Consider the following 25,616-nt stretch of genomic DNA (forward strand, 5'->3'; position numbering starts at 1 on the left):
GAAACTTGGCAGCCCCAGTTTCTCCGTCACAGCATTTCTCGACGGGCCGAGCCGTCAAACACTATCCGAACGGCTGAATAGCGCCACACAAGACCGTCTCGACTTCAGGCAAGGTTTTGCGAAGAGAAAGAAAGACCCAGCAAACTCAAACCGTGTACCGAATCATGATTGATACGCCAACGAGGCCTACCCGGTCCCATAACAAGCCGCAAGCAAACGCCATGGCTGACAAGGTGTGCGCCCACAACAAGTCGGGTATCTGTGGTTGCAATAACATAGTACCGTGGAACAAAACCCTATGCGACAGCTGCGAGCAAGGCAATTGCTCGGGTTGAAGACCAGAGGAGAAGCTAGACCGGACTCGTGGGCCTGGACAATGGCTATTTTACGTTCCGTGCTCAATTCGAGACGCAATATAAGGGCAACGGGTACGCCACGTTCGAGTCGCGTGTGTGGCGTATAGAGCTGGAACTTCGACTGGCTTGCTATCGAAGCAGGAGGATTTGGTTTCGAGTTGATTTGGCGCAACGATGATGCGACATATTTCCGGATGTCGGTAGCTAGCTGCGGCTATTGCGTGCATAAAATACGGCCACGAGCGTGATCTGCCGTAATAGGAGTCGACTGGATAGGTTTGGGGAGTTCTTTGGCTTTGGAGGATGGGTTTTGTGTCTCGCATTCGGCGCGGTGCGAGTAGCTGAAAAAGGAGGGAGAGGGAATCTCGAGCTCTGCACTACCATTACACCGCATACATTAATATATTTGCTTACATGTATTGCTGTGCTCCATGCCTTCCATCGATTGGACTACTCGTCACCAACGAGAGAAGTCTATTGACCTATTCTGCACGATGGAAATCGAAGTGATCTCTGCAGGGATGCATGCCGCCGGGATGGTGCCGCTGTTGATACTCGATTGGCACACAACTGTCGGGAACCGAAGGAGGGGAAGACGCCGTCGAGCTTGATGTCTGCCATGTAGTACAATGAGGACCGAGAATAGCAATCATCCGTGTACCACCGGAGATCAACGTGGAAGTGAGGAAAATCATGCAGTACAAGGTACTAGTAGTTTGAAAGAAAAGAGAAGAGTTGGAAACAGTAGAAATTCCGACAAAGATGATGAGGAGTCGTCGGATGTCTTTGTTGATGGGCAGACCACAGACGACCTAGAAAGCGGCCCGTTCCTTTAGTAAGGCAACCATGTGGGCGAATCAGCGTGACGAGCCTACCACGCCTTGCCGTACCGTTGAAATGGTCTAATCTACCTACTTACGGATACATACCCTAAGGTAAGGTAAGGTAAGTACTGACGGAGTACTAAGGCTGGCGTCTGAGGCTTGCCGTTGGCCCACCCTACAATTAGAGAGAACCAACGGCCGGCAGTGCCTGACTTTGCTTCATCTCGGAGGCTTAGACAATGGTACTGTCTTAGCCACTCATTTCAGATGCTTCCTTCTGTTGCAAGTCAAATCTTCCCAAGGTCTAGAGCATTCGGGACTCATCCTTTCAAGTATAACCCATGCAGGCGCAGGAAAATGAGCCACTTGCTCTCTGCTTGCAAAGGAAAGAAAAAGGTCACCGGCTACCCGGACAACGTTCACTTTGAGCTGATGGTGGCCTGCCTATGCCTTAGTAGATGAATTGAACTGCGAGGTGGGTTATAAGTAGAGTATGTTGAGACCCTGCAGTTGTCGTGCTCAAATTCACACATGGTGAATCAGGGAAATGTCTTTGCAAACATCTCACATCGAAACGGCCCGATCGTGCGTCATTTCATCCAAGTCACTGCATTCCAGAGCCAATGAGGGGCAAAATGTGAGGTCATCTCAGGTTCGTCTCATTCAGAAAATAGAGTATGAGTATGTGCATCGTCTGTCGGGTATGTCTGCAATCATGTCCCAGTAGGTATAAACTCCTTCAACTCACCCGACACCCAAACAATAAGTCTATGGCAAGAAGTGTAAGGCCACCCGGTAGCCGAAGCTCCAATCCGCTTTCCAAAACACCCAGAATCGTTGATAAAATAAAAGGTCTCCAATCAGCCTATCCCCTGAGAATAATAGTGAGATCAGTCGTGAATCGAATTAATGTGAAGTGACTGAGAGTTGCGAATTCTGAGTTGCTCTTTGACGACCAGGTAAGCCGTCTAGTTCAGCGCGAGAGCAGCGAGACCGACAACGGCGGCCATCAGACCGCTCTGAACGAAAAGGCCAGAGGCGGCGCTTGCAGGTGCGGAAGGAACAGCGCTGCCCGCAGAGGTGGGGGCGGAAGAGTCGGCAGACGTCTTGATGGGAAGGACGGTAGACTTGGTCCAAGGAGCCGAGGCGGTCGGGCCAGCAAAGCTGGTGGAGTTGGCAGCCGGGTAGAAGTGGGACGAGGACGAGGACGACGACGAAGAAGAAGAGGAAGACGACGAGGTGGAGGTGGAAACGGGCGTGGAGGTCGTCGAGTTGATGGTAGGCGCAACAGTCGAAGTCGGCGTGTACAAGGGGCACGCAGTGTTGGTCGGGTTGCACTTGGTGATGGTAACCGTCTTGGTGGTGGTGGCGGTCATGGTCGTGGTGCTCTCATCCGCGGATTGAGCAACGGCGACCGAGGCGGCCAGGAGAGCAAAGATGCTAGTGAAACGCATTTTGATTGATCTTGGTTGGATAAGTTATGTAGGCTTTGAGAATCGATATAAGTCAATGTATGACCAAAGCTGACGAGTTTCCACCGGGTTGAATTGTGCGTGAGCGTGCAAAGCTTGTGCCTTTAATGAATGCAATGTCAAGGGAATGACGGTACTGTCTTGTCGATATTGATAAATCTGAATGAGAGTAATGTGCAGCAAAAAAGGCACGATGACGAAGAGCAGTTGCAAGAGAGTGTGGGCACTGAACGCAGCGGTAAGGAGAGCAACGGTGAGGAAACAGAAGCGAGAGTGTAAGGCGTGTGGGAGGGGGCAGGCGAGGTATTTCTCCTTTTCACGACTCGGCCGAACAACCACGACACAGGTCCTTTGAGTCCTGACTCCTCCTACCGCCCCCGGCGCCCCGTCTCCAGCAGAACTGTGTGGGCAACCAGCACAAGCGCCGCTGGGCGTGTGGGCTGGCGGAAATTTTGCGAGCGTTGGGCGACACGGCGTTTCCTGTCTCTGGTATGCCTGTGCCTGTAGGGTCCCGTCCCGATGGCCCCCATCCCTCCCCCCGTTGTCCCCCGTTGGTGGTCGACGCGGCCAAAGAGAAGGGTGTGTGGGTGACTAGTGGGCGCGCGAACGAGGACATGGGGGCCAGACTCGTCGCTCTGTGCGCTTTGCTCGGCTTTGCTTTTGCTTTTTTTCAAGTGTTATTATGCTAATAACCGCTACCAAAGCAAGCAAGGCTGCAAGCCGAACAACCCCAGGGGCGAAATGACCATGGGGGCCTTCCCTGCCTTGCCTTTGGGGGAATGCGACGCTGCTTTCTGCTGTAGTGCTGATCCAACTGTCAGAGTTGTGAGAGAGTCCTATCCGTACCACAGTACGAAGTGGAGAGGAGAAGCTGAGCTTTCTGAGGAGCCGAGGAGATGAGACTCGGAGACACGACAGGCTGATCCTTGAGTGCTGAAAGGTAGGCTATAGCGGATAAACACGACAGGGTCCGGCTCTTCTCGCGTGTCCCTCTATCTCAGGTGTCCCATTGATAGCACCCAAGCAGTGCATCCGTATCCGTAGAGCCCCGGGAAGGCCAGAGGAGCGCAGAGAGACGTGAGATGAGGCCTGTGGGTGTTGTCCGATGTCCCAGGGCCAGGCCTTGGGTCAACGAACCAGAAGCGGCTGGTCAGTCCGGGCAACGGCACCAAGTCCCATGGAAGGGATCGTGTCCAAAATTGGGTCCGCAGGACGCAGGATCCCGTCGTCGGTGGTGGCCCGGGTGATTGGCTACACAGACATGGCGGTGGGCCGGCACTGCACGGCGCAAGCTTGCGCTTCACGGCTTCGCTGACGGGACCTTGCTCTAGATTTTCTTGGTCTTCTCAGCCTGCAGCTCCCACTGGTTCGTGCCTGCAGAGCCCTGGCAGATCGCCTCCAGAACCCCTGCTAGCTATATGCAGGAACAGCGTATCCTGGTACATTGAAAAACAACTCATCCGAACTTGTGAGCAGATGGCAGAGTCAGGACCAGTCAGAGCCGCCACAGAATCTCCAGGTCATCATTGACGCCAAGACCTGGTCGATGCTGCGTTGTTTGGTTGCCATGTTTCTCTTCCTTTCGCTGGCTTGCTGCACGAGGCGACCGGGTGTTGGATCCCTCTCCGTCGGAACGTGGGCGACGTGGGAAATGCGCTTGCCAATCATTGCCCAGCGAGACCAAGGATTTTCATCGTCATCACGTCTTTTCCATTCCCCCACACCGTACGGAGTAGATGATGTTATATTTTGTGTTAGGACTCAGAGCTGTTGCTCGACGCCATAAACAACCGCTTGGGTGCAGCCACCACCCTCGGGAATCAAGCCATTGCTCTGCGCTCCCGCCATGGCGCCAACGCCGTTTATTATCCGTTGACCGATGGGAAACCTGCTAGCCTGGAGGAGTCGACGAAAGATCTAGCCCGTCCTGAGCCGCTCGACCGGTTTATTTTGGGATCGTGCGACTGCAGGGAGAAGCACAGTATTTGCACAGATGCTGGCGTGGTTTTCAGCATTTGACCACAGGCACACCATCAAAAGTGTCTCCGTCTGCAATGACGATGTGTATCGTGCCGTTGTTATCGCTCGGCCGATTGAGATTCAGGTCTCTCTCCATTCTTTGGACGGTCATTGCGCGGTTTGGTGTGACCCAGAGCCTGAGGTTATAAGAGAGAAACATCGGTCAGATTGACCCTCGCCCAGCCAATCCGGCGACGTCGTCTTGAGTAACCATAAGCTGTTTCCAGAGTGCTTCCCTGTCGCAGCACTTGCGAATCGTCGCGAGAAATGATCTCAATCATGGGGCTCCACCGCCATTTCCCGCTCAGAGGGGGGGATCATGGATATGCAACGCTTTGGAGGGTGCCAGTCTTTTCGAAGCAAGGGCTCAGAAAATTCCTTATCCAGCTAGCTTAACCAGGTTCAGAAGCGTAGGTGTCGTGGATAGCTTCTCTTCTTGCGAAATGAGGCCAAGGTGCCAACAAGTGGGTTTTGTGAAGGTCTGCGAAGAAGAAGAAGATGATGATGTAGAATGCCCCTCTGAATACGGATTCTGACAGCGATCGCCACAGAGTATCCTCACAGCAGCCTGATCCAGAGTTGATTATGCGAGTATGTCGTGACCCCGTAGAAGGGTGAACATTTGGGACAAATTATGGAAAGTTTGGCATCAGAGCGCCAGGTGTCTGGGACGGCTTTTCGAAGCTGGAATGGGACTTTGAAACATTTGCTTGTCGCTTCTAGACCTTGTCGTCAGATCATGCGATTGTGTATTCTGCCACCACGTTGAATGCAACAACGGCAATGGCCTCTCGTGAAGTGTTTGATTGAGGAGTCGGCTCACTGCAAGGAAGCCCTTGCCGCGGTTGTTTGGGCGCCCTGTTGGGGGTGTTTGCAATGAAGTGTGAATGACTTCGTCAACCTATTGTACGGCAAAGTCGGCGTGTTAGTGACTGCGCATAGGCCATTTGAACGGTGTCACATTGAGTTTGCCATTTTGTCTATTCAATCGCCGGCAAATCGTCTGAATTCTATATTTGTTGTCATGCTCAATTTGACGTTGCCTTTAGCGCTCGAAGCACTTCGGGATCGCGCTGTTTCCCATGTGGTAGCTTGCTGATGGCTGCCATATCATATGGTGCCAGTAGGATCTGGTGGAAACAAGAGGTATGTCTGATATGTGACAAGAAGGACGGACGTCAACAGCCAGTCCTCTTGACCTTTTTCTTTCTTTCCGTCGTTGTTGAGATCAAGAAGTCTTGGGGCTTGAGGTTCTTCTATGTGAAGAAGGATGAAGTCGCAGTGGTGAAGTACTTGGCATCGTAGTCATGTTGGAAAAGTGTTGCAGCAGTGATGCTGCCTGGAGTTGTCAAGCCGAAAATACATGTGGGACATGCGTAGAGGAAACTGTTCAAGAGTTGTAAAGTGATGGCGCTAAAGTCCTGGTGACGAATATTCGATAGCATAGGTAGGAAGAAAGCCAAGTTGGTGGTGGACGGCGCTTACCGCGTGACGCTTTCTACTTTTGAACACCTCATCATGCAGCTTTGTCTTGCCAGCTCATTTGGGAAGCCACCTCACTCTGGCCGCTTTCCATTCTTTCGATTCATCAGGCGCAGCTGCGTTGTCAAGCGTCCAGTCAGGCAAGAGGGAAAGACACTATGAGCCTGAATACCTTCCTTTGATCTTCAACCTCACGGCGTACCTCAGAGTTGAGAGACAGCCAGCATAAAGTACCTTATACCTTAGGTCAACACCGCTGCACTGTAATCTACGGATATCTGTATGTACGGAGTTAAGATACGTATCTGACCCCGCCCCCGCGTGCCTTAGGTAAGCTAACTTAGGTTCTCTGCTTGAAGGCAGAGCCACAAGCCGCTGTACATAGAGGTGAGCACTAACCGTCTCCAGCCACGACCCTTCGAGTTTCATCTGCGTGGAACCCCCACCAGCAGCCGCTGAACCGCTACCGGCGTATCATGCAGCACTGCATCGTCTCACTGGAACGCAGCTAGCTACATGTCATCGAGAACCCCAAAGAACAATCAGTCACAAGGTACGTAATGCAAGGCTCCCCACCATGCATATTGCCTTGTCTTGTGCCGCCATTCTTGCCATCTACATCTCGATATTTCCTCAGCTCATACTGTTCGAATCTGACCCCTTTTAGCTTCCCAGTAGCTGTCCCTTTCCTCCCCTCTCCTCACGCTTAGGAGCTCTTCCCGGCATCCCATCGAATCGACCCGCCTCGAATCATACCAAATCCAGCATCATGGCGCAGTTGACTGCAACCACCTTCTCTACCGATCCGGCCCTGTGGATCTTCACTTCCTTGACCGCTGGGAATATGCACATCGTGACCGCCACGTCCCGTCTCGAGACCATCCTGCGCGCCAACCGCGTCCCCTTCAAAGCCATCGATCTCTCCACCGATGACAAGGCCCGCATGCTTTGGGGCCGCCGTGCCGGCAAAGACGCCTCGGGTCGACCCAGGAAGCTCCCAGCCCTCATACAAGAAGGCCTCGTCCTCGGTGTAAGACTCACCCCTTCACTCGGTGCTAGGCACTTTGGGCTTGCCGAGGAGAAACCATCTTCTGACACCATGATTTCTACCAGGACATCGTCGAGATCGAAGAATGGAACGAATATGGCGAACTCAAGCAACATGTCAAGATCTACTACGACGAATTCACCATCCCCGATATCAACAACAAGCCCAAGGAAATCGTCAAGAAGAAAATTGTCAAAAAGGTACCAAAGGGCACGTTGGCAGCGAAAGCCGCTGCCGCTGCCTCCTCATCTGAGTCTTCCTCATCCGCTCCTGCGCCACCGCCGGCGCCTCCCTTGCCCAAGGACGACACATCAAGCGCCCCAGCGCCTGCCAAAGACAAGCCAGCGAATACGCCAAAGTCACCTGTCGAGAGTGCTACTACCGCGTCCCACCAGTCCATCGCCGACGAGGCAGCCAAGAGGGCTAAGGAAATCCGGCTGAAATCGCTGCGCGAAAAGGTACAGGCAGCCGCAGATAAAAGGGCCGAGGACGAAGCTGCGGCTGCATCCGCGGCAACAACGACCGCCGCTGAGCCCGAAAAGAAGGCCGAAGCCAAAGCCGCTGCCGAACCTACGACCGCAACCCCGGAAACGCCCCGAAAGCCCTCCGTAGCAAGCACTGGCAGTGATTCGTCGTCCCAGAGCGCCAAACCCCTCGGTCTTCAATCGCCGACTACGGGCTCTTGGGGTATCACTGCCAATACGGCAACCAATGCAGACGCTCTGCGCGAGACACTCCAGTCGCCGACAACAGCCCGGTGGAAGCCCTCCGACGTCGATAAGCCCGTGACGGTCCACATGGGCGCCGAGGTGGCTTCTGCATCGCAGGAAGAGATTGCCGCAGTCGAGAAGGCCGAAGCCATCAAGGAAGAGCCCAGCCAGGAGAATTCCGACGAGGAAGAGTCGGATAAGAAGAAAATTGCAGAGGTCGAGAAGGCCCAGGCCATCAAGGAGGAGTCAGAGAAGGAGGAAGCGTCGAAGAAAGAGGAAGAGTTGAAGAAAGAGAAAGAGGAAGAGAAGAAGAGGATTGCCGAGGTCGAGAAGGCCGAGACTATCAAGGAGGAACCGGAAAAGGAGGAAGCCGAGGACACTACCAAGCCCGATGTGGCGGAGAAGACAGCTGCGCCGAAGGAGGCTGCCGCGACAGAGAAGACCTCGGCCCCTGCGAAGGAAGTCAAGGCAGCGCCGCCTGCAGAAGATGATGACGAGGAGGAGGAGGACGACGACGAAGAAGACGATAGCGACGACAGCAGCGAGGACAGTGAAGAAGACGAAGAAGAAAGTGAAACCGAGACGAAGCTCAAGGCCACTGAGGCAAAGAAGGAGGATGCTGGGGGTTCGAAGGCGAAGGAGGCAGAAATAGCTTCCAGGCCTAAAGCGGCAGTGCCGCAGAACGATGGGAAGCCTGTGGGAGACGCATAGTCATTGTGCAAGAGTAGTAGGGGCTCAGGGGATGGAACGATGTTGGATGATGTTTGCAGGTGAAGCGGGTCGTTTGATGTTTTTGAGGGGAAAACCTATAGCTCTCATCTCAGACGGTATGCTAGGTCTCCTCGTCGAATCGGCCGCACATGTGCTTTTGTTCCAAGACTTGCACTGATGTTTGGTGTCATGATCTATGTGTTCAGGCCTCCAAATCACTGGCAGTGGTGCCATATCCTGCTTAATCAGAGCTCATTTCATTACCATTACTCATTGGTTATACGTCTGATATCCCTATTCCCAAGTGATGTATTCCAATGCGCCAACACCGTTTACTCCTTCGCGATACCCGCCGCTCCAAAGAAAGCCAAAGCTTGTGTATCTATAAGTCAAGAGTGTATCCCACAAAACAGATCCGGCATGGCTTGATAGAAATCACTGTCGCTTCCCGTACGAGTCCGACCTCTATTCGGTCTCGTCACTGCTAGATTGGCTCTCCTCCACGGCTCCATTAGCAAGCTTCCTCGGCGGTGGCCGTATCCACTGCTCAACCTCCTCGCACGCCACCGGCACCCGGCACGCGTCCCTGACGTCGCACGTCTTCCACAGCACCTCGCGCACCTCCTTAAACACCTGTTCCGGCGCGTCCATGGCCCAAATGACGTCGAGGTGCTCGTACTCTGGTATGACCTTGCTGTGCACGACGTTGACGTGCGGCTCGCGCCCGCGTTCGAAGCGGCGGAGGAGCTTCTTTCCGTCCACGAGGTCGTCATTGCCCGCAACCCAGAGCGCAAACGGGGGCACTTGCTCGTTGTACCAAGCTGTGGATCCCTTCGGTCTGCGGACGTGGTCGTCTACGGTCCGTTGCGACATGACGCCGTCCGCATCGTCGGCTCGGAGCGTGTGGCTATTGCCGTTGGTGTTGTTGGCACCCTGGCCGTTGATGTTATCCTCCTTCTCCTCGGCGCGGACGTCTTCTTTTGTTGAGAGGATGCACTTGTGTCGCGCGAAGCATTCTCTGCCCAGCCACCAGCGCATCGACTCCGCGCTGACGTAGACGGGTGCGAATTGGAACATGCGATCCTTGAGACCGCGATCCCACCTCGTGTCCGTCCAGTCAAAGAGGAAAGAAAAGACTTTGTACCCGAGCCAGCCGTAGACCTTTGGGTGAAGCAGTTGGTGCATCTGCATCATGAAGGGGATGAAGGCGTGGATGCCAAACATCAACCTGAACATGCCCGGAGTGATGATCCTCATGAATTTGAAGTACATCTTGCCAATCAAGGGACCGGCGTAGGCGGCCGGCGCGAGCGCGCAGAAGACGGTCAACTTTTCGCCTAGGTCTGGCCGTTGCTCCTTGGCGAGTGCGACCAGCGTCTGGGTAGTGCCCTGTGAGTGACAGATCAACCCGATCTTTTCGAAGCCGGTCTCGTAGAGCACGCGCGATGTGAGCGCCGGCAGATCAAAGACGCCCATCTGTCGGATGTTCCAGCACCACATCCTTGGGTCGGTGTACTTGAGCGAGGTGTGCTTTGGCTTGAAGCCGCATCGGTTATTGCCCAGCCAGACGTCGTAGCCAGACTTGCACAGGTAGAACGCGAGCGAACTTTCGTCGTTTGTGCAATATGCGCCGGAACTTTGTAGGAGACCGTGGATGAGCAGAACAGGGAACTTGCGCTTCTGACTAGGATCCTTGAGCTTTTTCTTGGAAGACTGGAAGATGTCGGGTCCTCTGTCGGACCTATCGTCTTCGCTCATTCTTGTGTATTCCTTGGGGTCGTATACGTGCCAGAGGTCAATGAGGAAGCCGTCCTCGGTCTGCACCACGATTTCCTCAACATCCAGGCCAACACGGCGAGCGTAATAGCCCACGTCACAGACGATCGGGTCTGGTCCCCCTTCAGTCGGAACGAACTCATCAGCAGCTTCGTTCACTTTACCCAGCCTGTCGCTGGTCTTGTTGCGCTTCCATTTTTTGTTCTCCTCCTTGCGACTCTTGGCTCTGCGTGCCTCCTCTTCGTGGAAGGGCCTCTTCTTATCGGGATTTTGCAGTGTCAGGCGATATAAGATCCTCTTGCACAGCGGTGGGATGCTGGTGAAGAGCGCACCAAGCACAATGACCCCGAGAAAGGCCAAACTGAGGAAGAATGCTGAAACACGGAATATCAAGCATTGAAAATTACGAAACATTGACGGAGGCCCGTAGAGAGGTAGAGGCGGAAACAATGGGTTGGTATGTGAGGGAGGTGTTTGGCGACGAAGAGGTGCTTCACCTGATTTCTGCATGGATTTCCCATTTGCATCGGTCGGTAGAGAGACAATCCTCTCTCGTTTCTCTGATAGCACACCGGCGTTTGTGACCTTTCCGTCCGTGTCATTTCCCTCCTTGATCTTGGCCACAGCTGAACCGTCTTGAAGTTCTTCCTTGAGAATGTTCAACTTGTGTGCCTCTTGAAGTGGTACACCCGGTAGTCTCTTGCCGTCCGATGTGACTATGACGGGATCTTGAGGTGTTACGAAGCGAGCTTCGACCGCAACCTCGGAATTGTTGTTGTTACTCTCGCTTTTTTGCAGTGACAATTTCTCGGCTTGCTGGGCGAACTCGATAGCAGCGTGTGCGATGCCATTGTCGTGTAGCCGTTCTCGGCCGCGCTCCGGGGACTCGGAAAAGTTGCCCATGACGTTTGGGGGTTACAAGATTGTATGCGACGGTCGCGCAGGGAAAGGGATGATCGGCAACAAACGCGAGAACTATACAATTTCGTTTCTGGAGGGATTCGAGCGCGGAAAGGAAGAGTGTGGTCGCTTTCTTTGCGCGACTGAATAAGGATATGAGATGAAGTTGGTAAGATATTGATTGAGGTAGAGTTCTGCTTGTCAATGGTGGTTTTTACAGCCACTGATGGCATGAACAGGCATCACGGAGATGGTGTCGAGGATTGTCCAAGGCAGGGAAGCAAAAGTGTAGATCCGGGACGTAGAAGGGTGGGAGGCCGTGGGGGGGTGTGAAAGTAAATTGGGGATGTACGGGTAGGGATATTCAAAGTAATGTCCTCGTCAGGTAATTGGAAAGCAGCTAAAACGGCACGAACGGGTTGGCGGGTGGATGAAAAGGGAGAGAGGCGAACTAGGGGACATTGGAGACCAACAAAGATAAGGGGCAATTTGCAAGTAGCAGCCATCAAAAAGCATTGCTCTCGATTATTGACCAGTCGGTCTCACCGCAAGAATCGTGGTGTGATTGACGTCGGTGTTGGTCCAGATCGAATTCCATCGCGCTCACTCTCATGCTCCAGGGTGACATTGGCCATGCCTTACGAAGTTGCGCCTTGAATCCCAAGCACGGGTGACGGAAGCAGTAACCTGGAGTCCACGAGGCACAGCCGCTGCCATTTGAAACTCTTTTTGGCGCCTCTCTCGGGTCTTCCTTCCCTGTCATTTCCTTTGGCTGCAGCAAAAAACAACAACAAGAGACGACGGAAGAGCGAGAAATGAGGCGCCGGCCAGCCGCTGCCGGCTGAGCCTCGAGGTCTCGGAAGCGTCGAGCCAGCCGAACGCACGGGAAGGAAGAGTGAGAGAGAGACGGGAGAGAGTGTAACTGCAGTCTGGTCTGCGGCTTAGACAGGGAGGAGCCCCGCTTGCGTCATTGCTGTGTGTGTTGTTCGGAGCATTTGCTCAAGGCTGTGCCATGATTGGGTGCCAGTCTCCAGACGCTGTGAAATTACTTGGACGAAAAAGCATGTGACGATCCTGTCTCGTTTTTTTCTTAGGAAACGAGCATCATTTATGTCTGCGGACCCTCGCAGCATCAATTAAGCCTGATGAACCCGATCTTGAACAATTCTATCTGTGCTACTGATTCACTGGAAATGAGCAAATGAGTTGGGTCGAGAATTCGCGACTAGGTAGTCTACCAATCGCCTTCCCTCACGCAAGGTATCGTCGTAACCTTTCGAGTTCCGCGCGCCTGCCATGAACTTTCCTGATGACATCCGATCATGGACAAATCTTAATCACACTGAGCATCTGAAATACGAGTGCGAGTGCTGGTGATGGCTAGAGCCCCATGGCATATCCCAGGGGAGCCTGCCTCAGCCAACGATGACCGCAATAGCACAGTCGATGTCTTGTACCCGCCCAAGTTCATTCTCGTATCGTATTTTCTATTGTGTATATGACTGTACATTAAGTTCGTGTGGCAAGATATATCGACAAAAGCACTCTGGGATCTTTAGGAAGCTGACGAGCGGATTTCTCTCGTCATAAAGGGTGTTAAGAACATTACAGTAGATTCGGAGGTTGCCACCTGGCCTTGCAAACCCTGGCTGTGTTTCTATCAAGGTGAGGCTGTGACGCTGTGTAAGTTTTGGACGGAGTATTTGGATCTTTGGAGCCGCTGTTGTCTCCATCGACTGGGTCAGGGCGGGCCGTCTGGGTACCTTGCTTCCCGAAGATGGGTTTTTCATCGTCATCGTATGCGTATTCAAGCCGCGAATCAAGTAATGCACAATACAGCTGCTTACTGAATGACAGTGTGGGATCCTCCGTGCCGTTGATGCCTGCTTGTATGCTTGTCTAGTACGGTAGACAGTAGCATACTCTCGCTGGCTGAATTTCCTTGTGCTACCTACTAGGTATCTTTCGGCGCCAGCATGTACTAAGTCTCAGCTGGGTTCTCGCAACTTTGCCTTTTGCTAGAGTAGGCCGACAGTCCATAGGCCATGCGATTCTCAGCACAGAATTCGGATGCCATAACTCTTCGCCGTCAGGTCTTTGTATAAAACATCTGGGGACTGTTCCGTATGTTGTAGGAGCGTTATCGGACATGGAATCGGAGGTTGTTCGGGGTTGACTCCTAATACCATGTGCTTAGTCAGACAACCCCCACACGGGTTTTTTGACTCGAGAGGCCTGTGCTGCCCTCAGCGGAGACCCCAGGAGGTTGGAGCCGTTGGAGGTGAGCCGGCTGCAGCTGGCAACACGCCAATGCCGAGGCAGACTTCCCCAAGCCGAAGCTGGGGATGGGCGGGCCCCGACTATAGCCCAGTCCAGGGACCATTGGATAGCTTAACCGTAGCTTGTCAACACGGAGATCACGATATGGCCTCACATACCTACTCCTGCTGATATCCCCGACATCAATTGACTGTGTACTTGTCTGTGGCCATCTCTTCTTTTTGTTCTCTACGGACTTTCATAACTTCCTATCCCTCCCTCTGTGCGATGTGCATCTGAATTGCTCTACACACATCGCCGTACACATAGCAGGATGACGACCTCGGAACTCGCGCCGCCGTCCCAGGCGAGAAGAAACAGGAGAGCACGAAGACGTAGGCAAGACAAGCCAGCCATATCAGCCAGGCTGATCCTCGACGACCACAATGTAAGGGGGGACGTGGGCATTATATCTGAGGACCTGTTCGCAGACCTCTTCCCCCACCTCCGCGACGGTAAGGATGCGCCCATTGCAACCAATCTCGCATGTACAACTGCTGACCCTATCGATGCGCAGAACTCTCTCACGAAGATGGTTCCGAAGACGTACACCATGTTGCTATCGCTCCTTGGGAACCGAGCCCTACCGCGACCGAAACCGCCTGGACCGTAGTGCCTGTCGTCAAATCGTCGGCTCTGAAGCCCTCGACTGTCCAGTTCTCGCCCTCGTCCTTGTCACTGCAGAGCTTCGCCACGATACTCCAACAAGTCGCGCCATCGAAACTCTCGAGCAACAGCCGCAGCGGTATCGAAATTCAAATACTCGACGTAGTCACCCTCTCGCTTGATACTGTATATGTGAGCCTGGAGAGCGAGTTGACGAGGCGCTTGGAGCAGGGCGAAGGCACCTTTTATCGCGATCACCCGAGCAATGGGAATGGCAAAGGTCCCACAGACCCCGATGCTCCCGAAGGCCGCCTGATCTCGGCCTTGCGTGTCGCATTGGGGAGCCTGAAGGTCTTGCACTCTGGCGACCTCTTCCCTTTGCCGCTCCCACCGCACCCGGTCACCCATATCCCCCCAAACCCGGGCAAGATTATGCTCTGCGAGCCTGTCAGCCAGGGTATCTTGTCCGAGAGCACCAAGATCATCTTGATGCGAGGACGAGTACATACGAAGCGCGGCCAAGTCGCTCCTTCCATCCCCCCGAACCGAAGCCTGAACGGCGTTCCCGAGGATGAGGAGGATGATACGGCCAACGACCAGTTCTACTCGGCTGCCGAAGACCGGTACAAGACCGACGCTGCGAACACGGAGGTAGACTCCGTGACCGAGACAGAGGAATCGGAACTCTCCGGCATCGATCAAGATGACGACCTCTCCGATGATTCCATGGACGACATGATCTCTCTGCAGGCTCCAACGCTGCCTACCACCGCGGCAAGTGGCGTGTCCACAATGCAGCCAGGGACTCCGATGACCCTTGGGAGAGGGCGAAAGACTAATGGAATTGCCACCCCCGCCTCTGTGTTTTCCAACTTCACTGCGACTACGGCGCGTCCAGACCGGCCCCGAGGTCGACTTTTCAAGGCTCAGGGGCTGATTCGTACCATTCCCGTGGACCTTCTTCATCCCAAACCGGCGCCGGAGGACGATGACGAAGCTAGAATATTCGTAGACATATCTTCTTTGTCCAAGATCGGCTGCTTCTCAGGGGACTGGGTCCGTGTCGAGGCTGCTGAAGAACCCCCCACGAACGGTTTCGGTGCGTTTGGCCTAGGCAGCTTCACATCACTCGAGCCTGTCGAGTCCAATTGGAGGCCTGTAAGAGTGTACGGTCTGCCAGAGGGGTACACTCAGCGTCCAGTAACGCGCATACCAAGCGCAAAGCACGGCGAACGTAGGCTGTCGTTCTTCGAGTCTCAGCTTCAGAAACCCAGTAGTCCGGCAGCATACATTTCTCCAATCTTGTTGGCAAACCTCGATGAGCCCTCATATCTCAGACTAGCACCCATCAAACGAGGAACGTACCAAGGAAAGGGCACTCTTCCGAAATTTACCAGCGCATCGCGCCCTCCCTATGCACGCGATATCACGATACAGCATGTTCGCTCTCCCGTGACCGCGGAACGAGCCTACCAGTCGGCGGTTCTGGGTGGTCTTAAGCGTTACTTTGCCCAGAAGATTCGACTTGTACGGACTGGCGATCTCATCGCCGTACCGATCGACACACAGTTGGGTAAAGCTCTTCAAGAGCAGCCCAGCGGAAGCAATGGATCGGAAGTTGACGACGTGATGGCCTTGTCGAAAGAAGGATCGTCGAGGTACGATCAAGTAGCATGGTTCAAGGTTGGGCATATTCAGTTCGCAAAGTCTGATGCCGACAACGACCAGTCCGAGGAGTTGTGGGGAGGGGTCGCTTGCATCGACAGCTCGTCGGTCGCGATGCACGGCTCTGGATTCGCCACGCATCGCCTCCCCGCAACCAAGTCCAACACCTGGCCATACTACCTGGGTGTGAAGAGATTGCCGTCAAAAGCGCCAAGTGCTTCATCACTGACGTTTCCCGAACAAGATCAGCGTTACATTTCACCTCTCCGGCGGCGTCTGCGGGAATTGCTTGCAGCAGCTACCAGTCCCAGGGCTGTTCATCTGAAGATGCCACCTGTTGCGATCCTGGTAACTGCCACTCACCGCAACATTGGAAAAGCGGCTATCGCATCGGACGCTTGTTCAGACATTGGCCTGCACACGTACTCGATCGACGCCTATGATATTCTCAGTGAAGCTGGGACTAGCGGCAGTGACGTAAAGACAGAGGGTCTCCTGCGAACCAGAGCTGAGAGAGCAATGAGCTGCGGCCCAGAAACCACAGCCTTGCTGATCCGGCATGTTGAGGCTCTGACGGCTGAGCGCTTGGTTTCAACGATGAAAGAGATTCTTCAGGACACAAGGGTCCTGATTGCAACAACCAGTGACGTCGACAAGGTGCCGGATGGAGTTCGCGGACTATTTAGTCACGAACTCGAGATGGGAGCCCCTGACGAAGCTGAGCGTGAAGGTATCTTGAGAGCCATCATCGAAGACCGGGGCATCAACCTGGACCCTGAGGTCGACCTCAATGGCATCGCCTTGAAGACCGCAGCGCTGGTGGCAGGTGACCTTGTAGACGTGGTTGACCGGGCACTCATCGCACAGCGGCTGAGACTGGAGCAAATTTCTTCAAAAACAGAAACTGGGGGCCAGGCCGTGACGGTTCGAGACCTTCAGGTTGCTGGCGGACCGATGGCACGTTGCGTCACCAAGAGCGACTTTGAAGTTGCGGTCGAAGCCGCGCGAAAGAACTTTGCAGGCGCCATCGGCGCGCCCAAGATTCCGAACGTCACATGGGACGACGTCGGTGGTCTGACCAATGTCAAGGACGCAGTGACGGAAACCATTCAGCTGCCCCTCGAGAGGCCCGAACTCTTCGCCAAGGGCATGAAGAAGAGGTCGGGTATCCTGTTCTATGGACCTCCCGGTACCGGAAAGACCCTGTTGGCGAAGGCTATTGCAACGGAGTACAGCTTGAACTTCTTCAGTGTCAAGGGTCCCGAGCTGCTCAACATGTACATTGGTGAGTCGGAAGCCAACGTCAGACGTGTATTCCAACGTGCTAGAGATGCCCGCCCTTGCGTTGTCTTTTTCGATGAGTTGGATTCGGTGGCGCCAAAGCGTGGAAACCAGGGAGACAGTGGTGGTGTAATGGACCGCATCGTTTCCCAACTCCTCGCTGAATTGGACGGCATGTCGGGAGGCGACGATACCAGTGGCGGCGTCTTCGTCATTGGCGCCACGAACAGACCTGATCTGCTCGACGCCGCTCTTCTCCGTCCGGGACGTTTCGACAAGATGCTCTATCTCGGCGTGTCAGATACTCATGACAAGCAGCGCACGATCCTCGAGGCTCTCACCCGAAAGTAAGATCACCCGCCCCTTCCTCCACGAAGATACCCATCTTGCGTATGTTGTATACTGACACTTTCCCCCTAGATTCACCCTCCACCCAGCAGTGTCTCTGCAAGCCGTTGCGGACCGCCTGCCCTTCACCTACACGGGAGCCGACTTTTACGCATTGTGCAGTGACGCGATGCTCAAGGCGGTCACGCGGCAAGCCGCGGCTGTTGACGCAAAGATCCGCGAGATTAACGCCGAGAGGCCGCAGGGACCCATCTCGACGGCCTACTTTTTCGATCACCACGCCACGCCCGAGGACATTGCCGTGATGGTCACCGAGGAGGACTTTATGAATGCGCATAACGAGCTCGTGCCGAGTGTCAGTGCCGGCGAGCTGGCGCATTACGAGAGTGTGAGGGCTAGCTTCGAGGGGTCGCCGGAAAAGCAGCAGCAGCCACAGCAACGGCCCGCTCCTGCGGCTGTCTCGTCGGCTGGGGGCAACAGGGCTGTTTCTGCGTCCTCGATTGTTTCGAGGGCTAGTTCTAAGGGGAAGGGGAAGGCGACTGCGGCCGCGTCGTCCAAGGGGAAAGGGAAGGCCTTGGCGCTAGATAGTGATGATGATGAGTACGGGTCCGAAGATGATGGCACTGTTACGAATGGCAAGGGAAAGGGCAAGGGCAAGGCCGTTGCTACATTTCAGGATGGAACAGCTAGTGATGATGAGGGATTGTATTAGGTTTTGAGGAAAGAGAGCAGAAAACAAATCAAGGGCTGTCGAGATACCGACACAGCATCTTTGAAATGTATACTTGGAATATTTGTAAGGGGTACTTTGTTTCCAATGGGGAGAGTCATTGCGGAAATTGGAGTAATGATGCGGTATACATAGCATATGGTATATATTTCTGTAATTCTACATGATCATGCCGGAACATTTGTACAGGAGCCTCCTTCCTCTCTTCATGGGCTCACGATCCATCCTCCTCTCCTACACGAGGGCATTTCAGGCACACCCCTCTTCACCGTGCAAAAGCAAACGCCTCGGGACTTTAGCTGATGCGCTCCGCCTCCTCCATGAGCTTCTCGACACTAAACCGCTCATCCCCCAACCGGAACCACTCCAACAGCTTTCTCCTCTCCTCGGCCCTCTCCTTGCCCTCCGCCTCGCCATAGAACCGCTGCAGACACAGCACGAGCCACTGCGCGTGCGCCGTCTTGACCCCGCGGTCCTCGAGGCACTTGCCCTGCATCAGCACGAGGCCCCTGTCGGCCGCGAGGTCGGTGTGGTGCGTGATGGTCGTGTGCGGCTGGGCGAACTCGCCGCGCGCCTTGAACTCGGCGAGCTGCGTGAACATGACTGTCGCGGTGCGCGAGGCGGCGTCAAAGACCCATTGCAAGAAGTGGATCTCGGCGCCCTGGGACTCGTGCGGGACGGGGAGGATGAATTGCGGGTTCTGGCGGGCGAGGGATTCCATCTGCGCGTAGGTCGCTGCCGGGATCACGGCGCAGAGCGAGGACGGGTCCGAGGCGTGGCGGAGGCGCCAGATGGCTGTGAGTTCCTTGTCCGGCAGCTCGCGCGCCTTGGGGAGGTCGAGAATCTCGTCGAGGGGTTTGACGCCGTTGCCCGAGGAGGATCCGGGAATCGGGGCCTTGTCTTTTGTCTGTGTCTGGGCTTCCCCCGTCTCGCTCGTTGTTGTAGTAGCCGTCGTCGGTATCGCCGCGGGCGCGGGCTCGTCGTTGAGGAGGTGTTCGAGGCCCGGCACGGAGAGGGCGTCCTTCTTCTTCTGCTCCTGGATCTTGTCGGCGTAGGCGGCCTTGAGCTCGTCAATGTTGGAGACGCCCTCCTGCTGGGCCTTCTTCTCGAGCTTGGCGCGGTACTTTTCGACGACGGCGCGAGGTTGTTGGGTCGTGGCGAGGAAGCGGGCGTCGTGGACCTGGGCCCAGCGGCGTTGGTTTGAGGCGCGGAAGGCGCGTTGGGAGGTGGTGACCAGGTGCCGTAGGGCTGGGATCCGACAGGAGGCCATCGTTTGTGTATGTATGTTGTGCGTAGGAGCGCGGACGTCGCAATTGGGTCTGTAGCCCTCGAGAGGGTTCGTATGCGATTCGTATGTGTACGGCGATCAAGGGCCGTGGGTGGTTTGGGTGAGGAGTGATGTTGATATGATGGTGGTGATGTCGATTGAGGACCGGATGGCAATAATTTTTACTGGGGTGGATGTCACTTGAAGATGCAGCGTCTTCGATTGCAGAGCTCTTGTGGGTCCCCGGATGGTGGGGCCGACTTTCGGCGCAGCTAGCCCGTGGTCGGCATTTTAGCTGCGCCGGGCGGGAACTCTGAATGAAGTACGGAGCTCTTGGTGATTGAGAAGATAATGATTTCTTTATCGAATGGTCTTAGCATGGTGTGTAAAAGTGAGATCAGCCTCCTTCTGTTTCGATTTGGTGTCTCGCGCACGCACCTTGAGTAATTCGCCCTGAGTAAACCGCCGCGTGGTTACATTATGTTCTCCATCTTGTATCCATCCCCGTCTCTTCCCACCCCGAATCTCTTCGGTGTTACGAGAGATGTGGGCTCGGCTGGCTTCGCACCTCAGATCCAAGTTACGAGGACACTTTCACAATAGTTTCCCCAATACTTTCCAGTCATCCGCGTTGGTCCGTCTCCCGACAGAAACAGTTTTTGTTCCATCTCAAACCATCACAGCAGCTATCACCCCTTCCCGCTCCATCTAATGCTCAGGACCACTAAGATCCCCAGCCTAATGGAAAAATCCTTCGCGACACTTGGCTTGAGAAAGCCCAACGGAAGCTAGGGCGAAGAGCGTAACGCGCGGCCTGTTAATGCTGTTCATCTTTGCAACAGCACAACGTTGACCATGGAGCGTCAGGCTCGTTCATGCCTATCCCAAGTTTCACCCCGCCTCGATTCTCATGGTCTCACTGGGAATACCGTGAAACCAAAATGTTCTATTGATGTTTAAAGTAAAATCATCAATCCGGCTCCCACAAGCTACCTGGTTCTTCGTTGCAGAATTACACACCATAAGATGCCTATGCAGACATCGATGCCTCCCACTGCCGGCCACATCAGAAAGAATCAAAAGGGCTAACACCTAATTGGTAGATACAAGAACGTATACGAAAATGACAGGCGCCTGTCGGAAACGAGCCCATACTTGCCAATCTAGTTCAACGGGTTGAGCGCGTACTTCCACAGAGTTGGGATGCTAAGTGTACGGGACTTGCAAAGCGACGATTCGGAGTAACTTTCCAGGACCTGGAGCACATCAGCCTACCTACCTCGGGATGTTTGCGTCTCCAGGCAGGTTTCGAGCTTCGCCTCACTTCTGCAATAATGGACCGGGGTCCATACACGGCAATCTCACATAGGAGAAGCGCACTCGCCGTCGCGGGCTATCTTCAGTGCAGACTCGACATCAGCATCGCTCCCAGACGAGCGATGAATGAGACGAGTCTCCTCGTTCAAGACTTGTTCAAGCACTAAAAGAGCTGAACCTCAATCACGAAATAAGGACCGTCATCCGAAAGTACCTACCATTCCAACCCCGAAACATGAAGCTGCATAGAAACGAGGATGCATGCATGGGACATAGAATGCGGGGGAAAGCGCCATTACTTACCCCATGTTTTCCCCCTAATCCGGGGTAGCAAGGCCGCTAGGATGCAAATGGCGTCCGGTTGGAGTGGTGGTGATGATGGACCAAGTCACCTACCAGGATTGGTCCAGCCCCGACCGAACACCTGTTACCTGCTCGTTCTAGACCACACACGCGCAGCCATGCATGACGCGCAAACGAGTATGGCTCCCGTCCATCCCGTCCATCCGGGGTCGGTTTCGACGTGGTGACGCTTGTCAAAATGCGCGGGGAGAGGGGAAAAACCAGGCCAGGGGGGTTTTCCATTCTCCTTTAGTGTAAGGACGATCCGACATCCGGCAGTTCGTTCCCTTGCCCCCTCTCATCTCATCTCATCTCTATTCTGACTACATATCACCTTCTGTTCGTGCACGCTAAATGATGACAGTTCGTCAGTATCAAGTGTGTTTTCAGTCTTTCAAAGGTTCATGTTGATGTTGTACAGGAACTATGGACAGAAAACAACAAAAATATGAAAACAAGTCCAGGAGTGGACTACAGGTAAGTTGGTCAGTCGCTCGAAAACCAAGTTCGAGGAGAAGGGGGGCGTCAAGTGGCCACCACTTTCTCTCGAACAGACTCTTTCCTCCTCTCTATCTATCGGTACGCCGATTCCGCGTGGATATCTCTCTCTTTCTCATCTCCCAAGTCTAAGTCTCTCCTCTTCGTCTTTTTGTCCCTCTTCTTTGCTCTATTGTGTTTTTTTTTTCACCCTTCCCTTCAGTCAGTCACTCAAAACATGATTAAGCGACTGCTTTTAGTCCTGCCAAGTGGGCTTGAAGGTCCAGCGCTCCTCGGCGCCCTGGGCAAAGGGAACACCGAGCTCAAACAGCTTGACAATGACGTTGGAGAAGTCCTTGAAGAAGGCCTCGTTGTCCTTGGCGTACACCTCGACCTGCTTCTTGAAAGCCTTGTCCTGAATCAAGGCGTAGTCGGCGGGAAGCATCATCAGGGACTTGGTGCTCTTGTCCTCGTACTGCGCGGGTCAAAATTGTTAGCACATTCGTCTCTCCTTGTTATGGTTTCCATTCCCCGCCAAGTCGGCGAGAGCGCCAAGATGGTAAAGAAGGGGGAGAGAGTTGGCTTACCTGAGCGGGACCATCCCACTTCTTCCACTGCCACTTCTCGTTCAGGAGAAGCTTGTAGTAGTCGTTGGTCAGGACGGTAGGGGAGAAAGTCCAAGGGCCGTCGAAGCCGGAGCGGTCAACGTGGCAGCGGCCGAGGGCGTGGGCGCCGGAGAGGGCGACAATCTCCTGGTCGTTGAAGCCCATGCGATAGAAGATGTCACGGAGGTGCTTCTCGCGCTGGGAGGCGTCGGGGAGACGGCCATCAGGGGTGCAGGCGGCAGCCTCGCCATCCTTGCGACCGGGGCGGTAGGGGATTATAGGGCCCTGCATCTCCTGGATGGCGGCGACGCCGCCGAGGATCCAGAGGTCGGAGTAAGTGATCCAGGGGAATTGCTCTACGAGAGAACGTTAGCGAGTGTTCGTTCCATTGGCATCCTATGCAGAAGGCGTTGCGCTTCGCTTCCAGATCGTCCTTCGAACTGCGACTCATTTGGAGGGAGAGGTTTCACTTACCCTTGACGGGCTGAAGGAAGTCACGGGCAGCCTTCAGGCCAGCGTTGGCGCCGTGGTCAGACTCGGGGGCGAAGCGCATGGTAGCACCGTTGCTGCCGCCAGTACCAGTCTCCTTGTCAAAGGTACCGCTGGCGTGCCACGCGAGACGAACGAGAACGGGGCCGTAGCTGCCGTCGTCGTAGTCGTCCTTCTCCTCGAGGCGGTCGGCAATGACCTTGTACACCTTCTCGTAGTCGGCCTTTGTGGGGTTGACGACCTTGGGGACGGAGCCGGCGGAGACGCCGCCCTCCTTGGTGAAGAGGTAGGCGCCGCCGGCGCCGGCGACGGCCAGGCCGGAGAGCCAGATCCAGGTGGAGCTGCCGGACTTGCTGGCGGGCTCGGAGGAGTAGAGGCGGCGGCCCTGCTGGCGGAAGGCCTGGCGGGGGGCGGCAGCGGCGAAGGAGGTTCTGGTGGAGGTTCTCAGCGCCGCGCGGGCGAACTGTCTTGTGGAAGCGGCCATCTGCACGAGTTCAAACGTCAGATTGGGGTTTGTTTCTTGTGGGAGTGTGCGGTGTGTGTCTGCTGAGAGACACAGGCATATCGGGTAATCTCGGTTTGAGATAAGGCAGCAGGGCAGAAGCTCGACGGCAAAGGGAACTGTGTAGGAGAGCTCTGACGGGAGTCTGAAGAGTACTAACCTTGGTGGAAGCTTTGATGAGGTGGTTATGGAGTTCCAGATAGAATCAACAACACGATTGAAGTAAATGGAAGAAGGGAAGGAGGCTTTCGAAGGAGGGGGGGAACGAAGTGGAAGGGGAGACTGGCGGCGCGGCCCTTTGAATATAAATCTCGAATGTTCGTTGCCCCGGGGGCGTTTGAGAAATACCAATGTACCCTGCACCGGCACCAGCCTGCCTTTGACACTAATAAGAGGTAGAGTCAGTTTCCACGGTCCATTGCCCATCGGGAAGGGGGGGTCAAGAACCGAGGGAGGGGACCTTTGGCAACCGTGAACCTGTGAAATGAGAAATTGGGAACTTCTGAGTGGTCAGAAGCAGGAGCTCCAGCGTCGACTGGGGTGTTACGGGTATCCATCTTTTTCTTCCATGGGCTTGCGTCGGGGGTCTGCTTGCAAGGGTCGATGGACGTGGACGGACGGTGGGACCGCCTCGCCATGTGGATATTCCAAGTTTGCTAGGCTTGTGTTCAAAGTCTTCTGCTCCCATTTACGTTTGCTAGGCCTTCGTTCGCGGTGGAGCCCGCTTTTGCGGCTGTTTGGTGTCCGTCCGTATTTGTGGCATTTATTTTTCTTCGCTTTTCTTACGGGCACATGTAGGTTACGGGCAGTAAAACGTAAAACGGTGGAAGATGTGCGCGTGGTGGTTGCTGCGCTAGCAAGACAGAGCCCGATATCGACTTTTCGAAACGTACCGGTCCCCGATACCGCCCGCCGTATCTTGCAAAATGACACGGGCTTTTGAGCTAAGGTACGCCGCACGGGATGATATCAGTCTACGCTGACACATGCCACATGGCTTCTAAACCTTTTCCGTCCTTATTTGGCTTCAGTCTTACCTTACCTTACTATGTCGTTCTGACTTCCGATACGTAATCGGCTGAACTCCCTAACCGAGCATCTCCGAGGGATGATTTCATAAGCATTAACCAAAAATCCAAACACGAAGTATCAATGTCTTCACTTCAGGTCGTAGGTAACCTCGTTGATATGCCTCGCCTCCCAAAATAACGACAGTTATCCCTCGGCTAGCAGGCCGAACGTTCCCCGCTGACTGTACCACGCACGTCTGTCCTTTCATCTTGCAGTATTTGTAATTAATTGCCCGCCGTACCCAGTTTCCCCATCGCATCCGTTGACTCAGAAAGCCAAGCCCACCTCACCCCAAGGGCCCAAAACGGCCCCAGGTCCAGGACGGCGACGCATGGTAAGATCATAAAATTGGGCTCGCCGCTCGGGGAGCCGGGGAGGGAAAAGACGACACAGGCACGCATCCCCAGCGGATCTGAGAGTCGCCCCGAGATAAGCTACCTACACTACCGAACAAATTCTCATGAACGCTATCAGTGTACTTTTGCACCCATTTTTCTACGACTCGAAACATGGGCAACGTGCTTTGTGACTTCATAACAACGCTGACTCGTCAGCAGCTATTCCTCGCCTCACCAACGTTGTTTCTCGGGATTTGCTCATGCTCAGTCGGGAACAACGACCGCCTTATTGTACTGCCGTAAACCTTCATGTCGGGCTTACAACACGTGGACTGAACTGGGTTGCACCGCATCGTCACGGCGCGCAATGCTCGCTCTCTCGCTCTCGGTTGTGCGGCGTTTTGCTTACTGTCAAGCTTTAAGGAATTGAAAGGACCCTTTTATGACGACAAGAAGCATACCGTTGTCGCCATATTCCCACCGGCTACCTCCTCCGGTACCATCCCCACCCTCCACTTCCCACGGGTTCGGATGCTCCCTCTCCAACCTCACGCCATCATACGGATTCCTACCCGAACTCACAATACCATCCAGTGAGGCACTTGCTTTACTATCTCTCTCTTCAACCAAAACCATTGAATTTGAGGAAATTGTACAACACTTGGGGTGCATGTGTCCCGGGGCTCATTAGCCACTTTCCCTCCATGACCCCTTTGGTCCCCTTTTTTCTTTCCTCAACGGCGCCGTTGCAAAAAAGAAAAAAAAAAAAAAACGGTCCTCTCCATCCCAGAACCGTTTCCTCGGGAAACGTAGCCCAGCTCCGTCCCTGATAGGGCGGAAAATCTGAACCCTTTCCTTAGCCCCTTCATTATAATACCATCTAAAATGGGCAAAAACTTCCTTGTGCAGACTCACTAGTCACTAAGGTACTGTGTAAAGTGCCAACTCAATTCGCATACCC

At 54.4% G+C, this 25,616-nt stretch overlaps 9 protein-coding genes across 9 annotated transcripts; 4 read left to right on the forward strand and 5 right to left on the reverse strand.

The window, feature by feature from the left end:
• Window positions 1-164: 164 nt before the first annotated feature.
• Window positions 165-354, forward strand: CCOS01_07913 (uncharacterized protein; the record flags this gene model as incomplete). The annotated part of the gene is made up of 2 exons (XM_060456076.1): window positions 165-255; window positions 308-354. The coding sequence occupies 2 exons, from the start codon at window positions 165-167 to the stop codon at window positions 352-354; spliced, it is 138 nt and encodes a 45-aa protein (XP_060313968.1).
• Window positions 355-2,148: 1,794 nt separating this feature from the next.
• CCOS01_07914 (uncharacterized protein) lies at window positions 2,149-2,634 on the reverse strand (the record flags this gene model as incomplete). The annotated part of the gene is made up of 1 exon (XM_060456077.1): window positions 2,149-2,634. The coding sequence occupies one exon, from the start codon at window positions 2,632-2,634 to the stop codon at window positions 2,149-2,151; it is 486 nt and encodes a 161-aa protein (XP_060313969.1).
• Window positions 2,635-2,763: 129 nt separating this feature from the next.
• CCOS01_07915 (uncharacterized protein) lies at window positions 2,764-3,552 on the forward strand (the record flags this gene model as incomplete). Its single annotated transcript, XM_060456078.1, has 3 exons — window positions 2,764-2,905; window positions 2,999-3,141; window positions 3,328-3,552. The coding sequence occupies 3 exons, from the start codon at window positions 2,764-2,766 to the stop codon at window positions 3,550-3,552; spliced, it is 510 nt and encodes a 169-aa protein (XP_060313970.1).
• Window positions 3,553-6,922: 3,370 nt separating this feature from the next.
• On the forward strand, window positions 6,923-8,622 carry CCOS01_07916 (uncharacterized protein; the record flags this gene model as incomplete). The annotated part of the gene is made up of 2 exons (XM_060456079.1): window positions 6,923-7,183; window positions 7,267-8,622. The coding sequence occupies 2 exons, from the start codon at window positions 6,923-6,925 to the stop codon at window positions 8,620-8,622; spliced, it is 1,617 nt and encodes a 538-aa protein (XP_060313971.1).
• A 465-nt stretch (window positions 8,623-9,087) lies between these two features.
• Window positions 9,088-11,301, reverse strand: CCOS01_07917 (sterol esterase; the record flags this gene model as incomplete). Its single annotated transcript, XM_060456080.1, has 1 exon — window positions 9,088-11,301. The coding sequence occupies one exon, from the start codon at window positions 11,299-11,301 to the stop codon at window positions 9,088-9,090; it is 2,214 nt and encodes a 737-aa protein (XP_060313972.1).
• Window positions 11,302-11,540: 239 nt separating this feature from the next.
• CCOS01_07918 (uncharacterized protein) lies at window positions 11,541-11,804 on the reverse strand (the record flags this gene model as incomplete). Its single annotated transcript, XM_060456081.1, has 1 exon — window positions 11,541-11,804. The coding sequence occupies one exon, from the start codon at window positions 11,802-11,804 to the stop codon at window positions 11,541-11,543; it is 264 nt and encodes an 87-aa protein (XP_060313973.1).
• Window positions 11,805-13,891: 2,087 nt separating this feature from the next.
• On the forward strand, window positions 13,892-18,229 carry CCOS01_07919 (peroxisomal biogenesis factor 6; the record flags this gene model as incomplete). Its single annotated transcript, XM_060456082.1, has 3 exons — window positions 13,892-14,072; window positions 14,135-17,516; window positions 17,590-18,229. 3 exons carry the CDS (start codon window positions 13,892-13,894, stop codon window positions 18,227-18,229), a joined length of 4,203 nt encoding a protein of 1,400 aa, XP_060313974.1.
• Window positions 18,230-18,542: 313 nt separating this feature from the next.
• On the reverse strand, window positions 18,543-19,517 carry CCOS01_07920 (ATP11 protein; the record flags this gene model as incomplete). Its single annotated transcript, XM_060456083.1, has 1 exon — window positions 18,543-19,517. The coding sequence occupies one exon, from the start codon at window positions 19,515-19,517 to the stop codon at window positions 18,543-18,545; it is 975 nt and encodes a 324-aa protein (XP_060313975.1).
• Window positions 19,518-21,906: 2,389 nt separating this feature from the next.
• Window positions 21,907-23,672, reverse strand: CCOS01_07921 (peroxidase; the record flags this gene model as incomplete). Its single annotated transcript, XM_060456084.1, has 3 exons — window positions 21,907-22,125; window positions 22,238-22,611; window positions 22,730-23,672. The coding sequence occupies 3 exons, from the start codon at window positions 23,670-23,672 to the stop codon at window positions 21,907-21,909; spliced, it is 1,536 nt and encodes a 511-aa protein (XP_060313976.1).
• Window positions 23,673-25,616: the final 1,944 nt, after the last annotated feature.

The sequence above is a fragment of the Colletotrichum costaricense genome (genome assembly GCF_030867565.1).
Source record: "Colletotrichum costaricense strain IMI 309622 chromosome Unknown Scaffold_7.1, whole genome shotgun sequence".
In the NCBI taxonomy this organism is placed as follows: domain Eukaryota; kingdom Fungi; phylum Ascomycota; class Sordariomycetes; order Glomerellales; family Glomerellaceae; genus Colletotrichum; species Colletotrichum costaricense.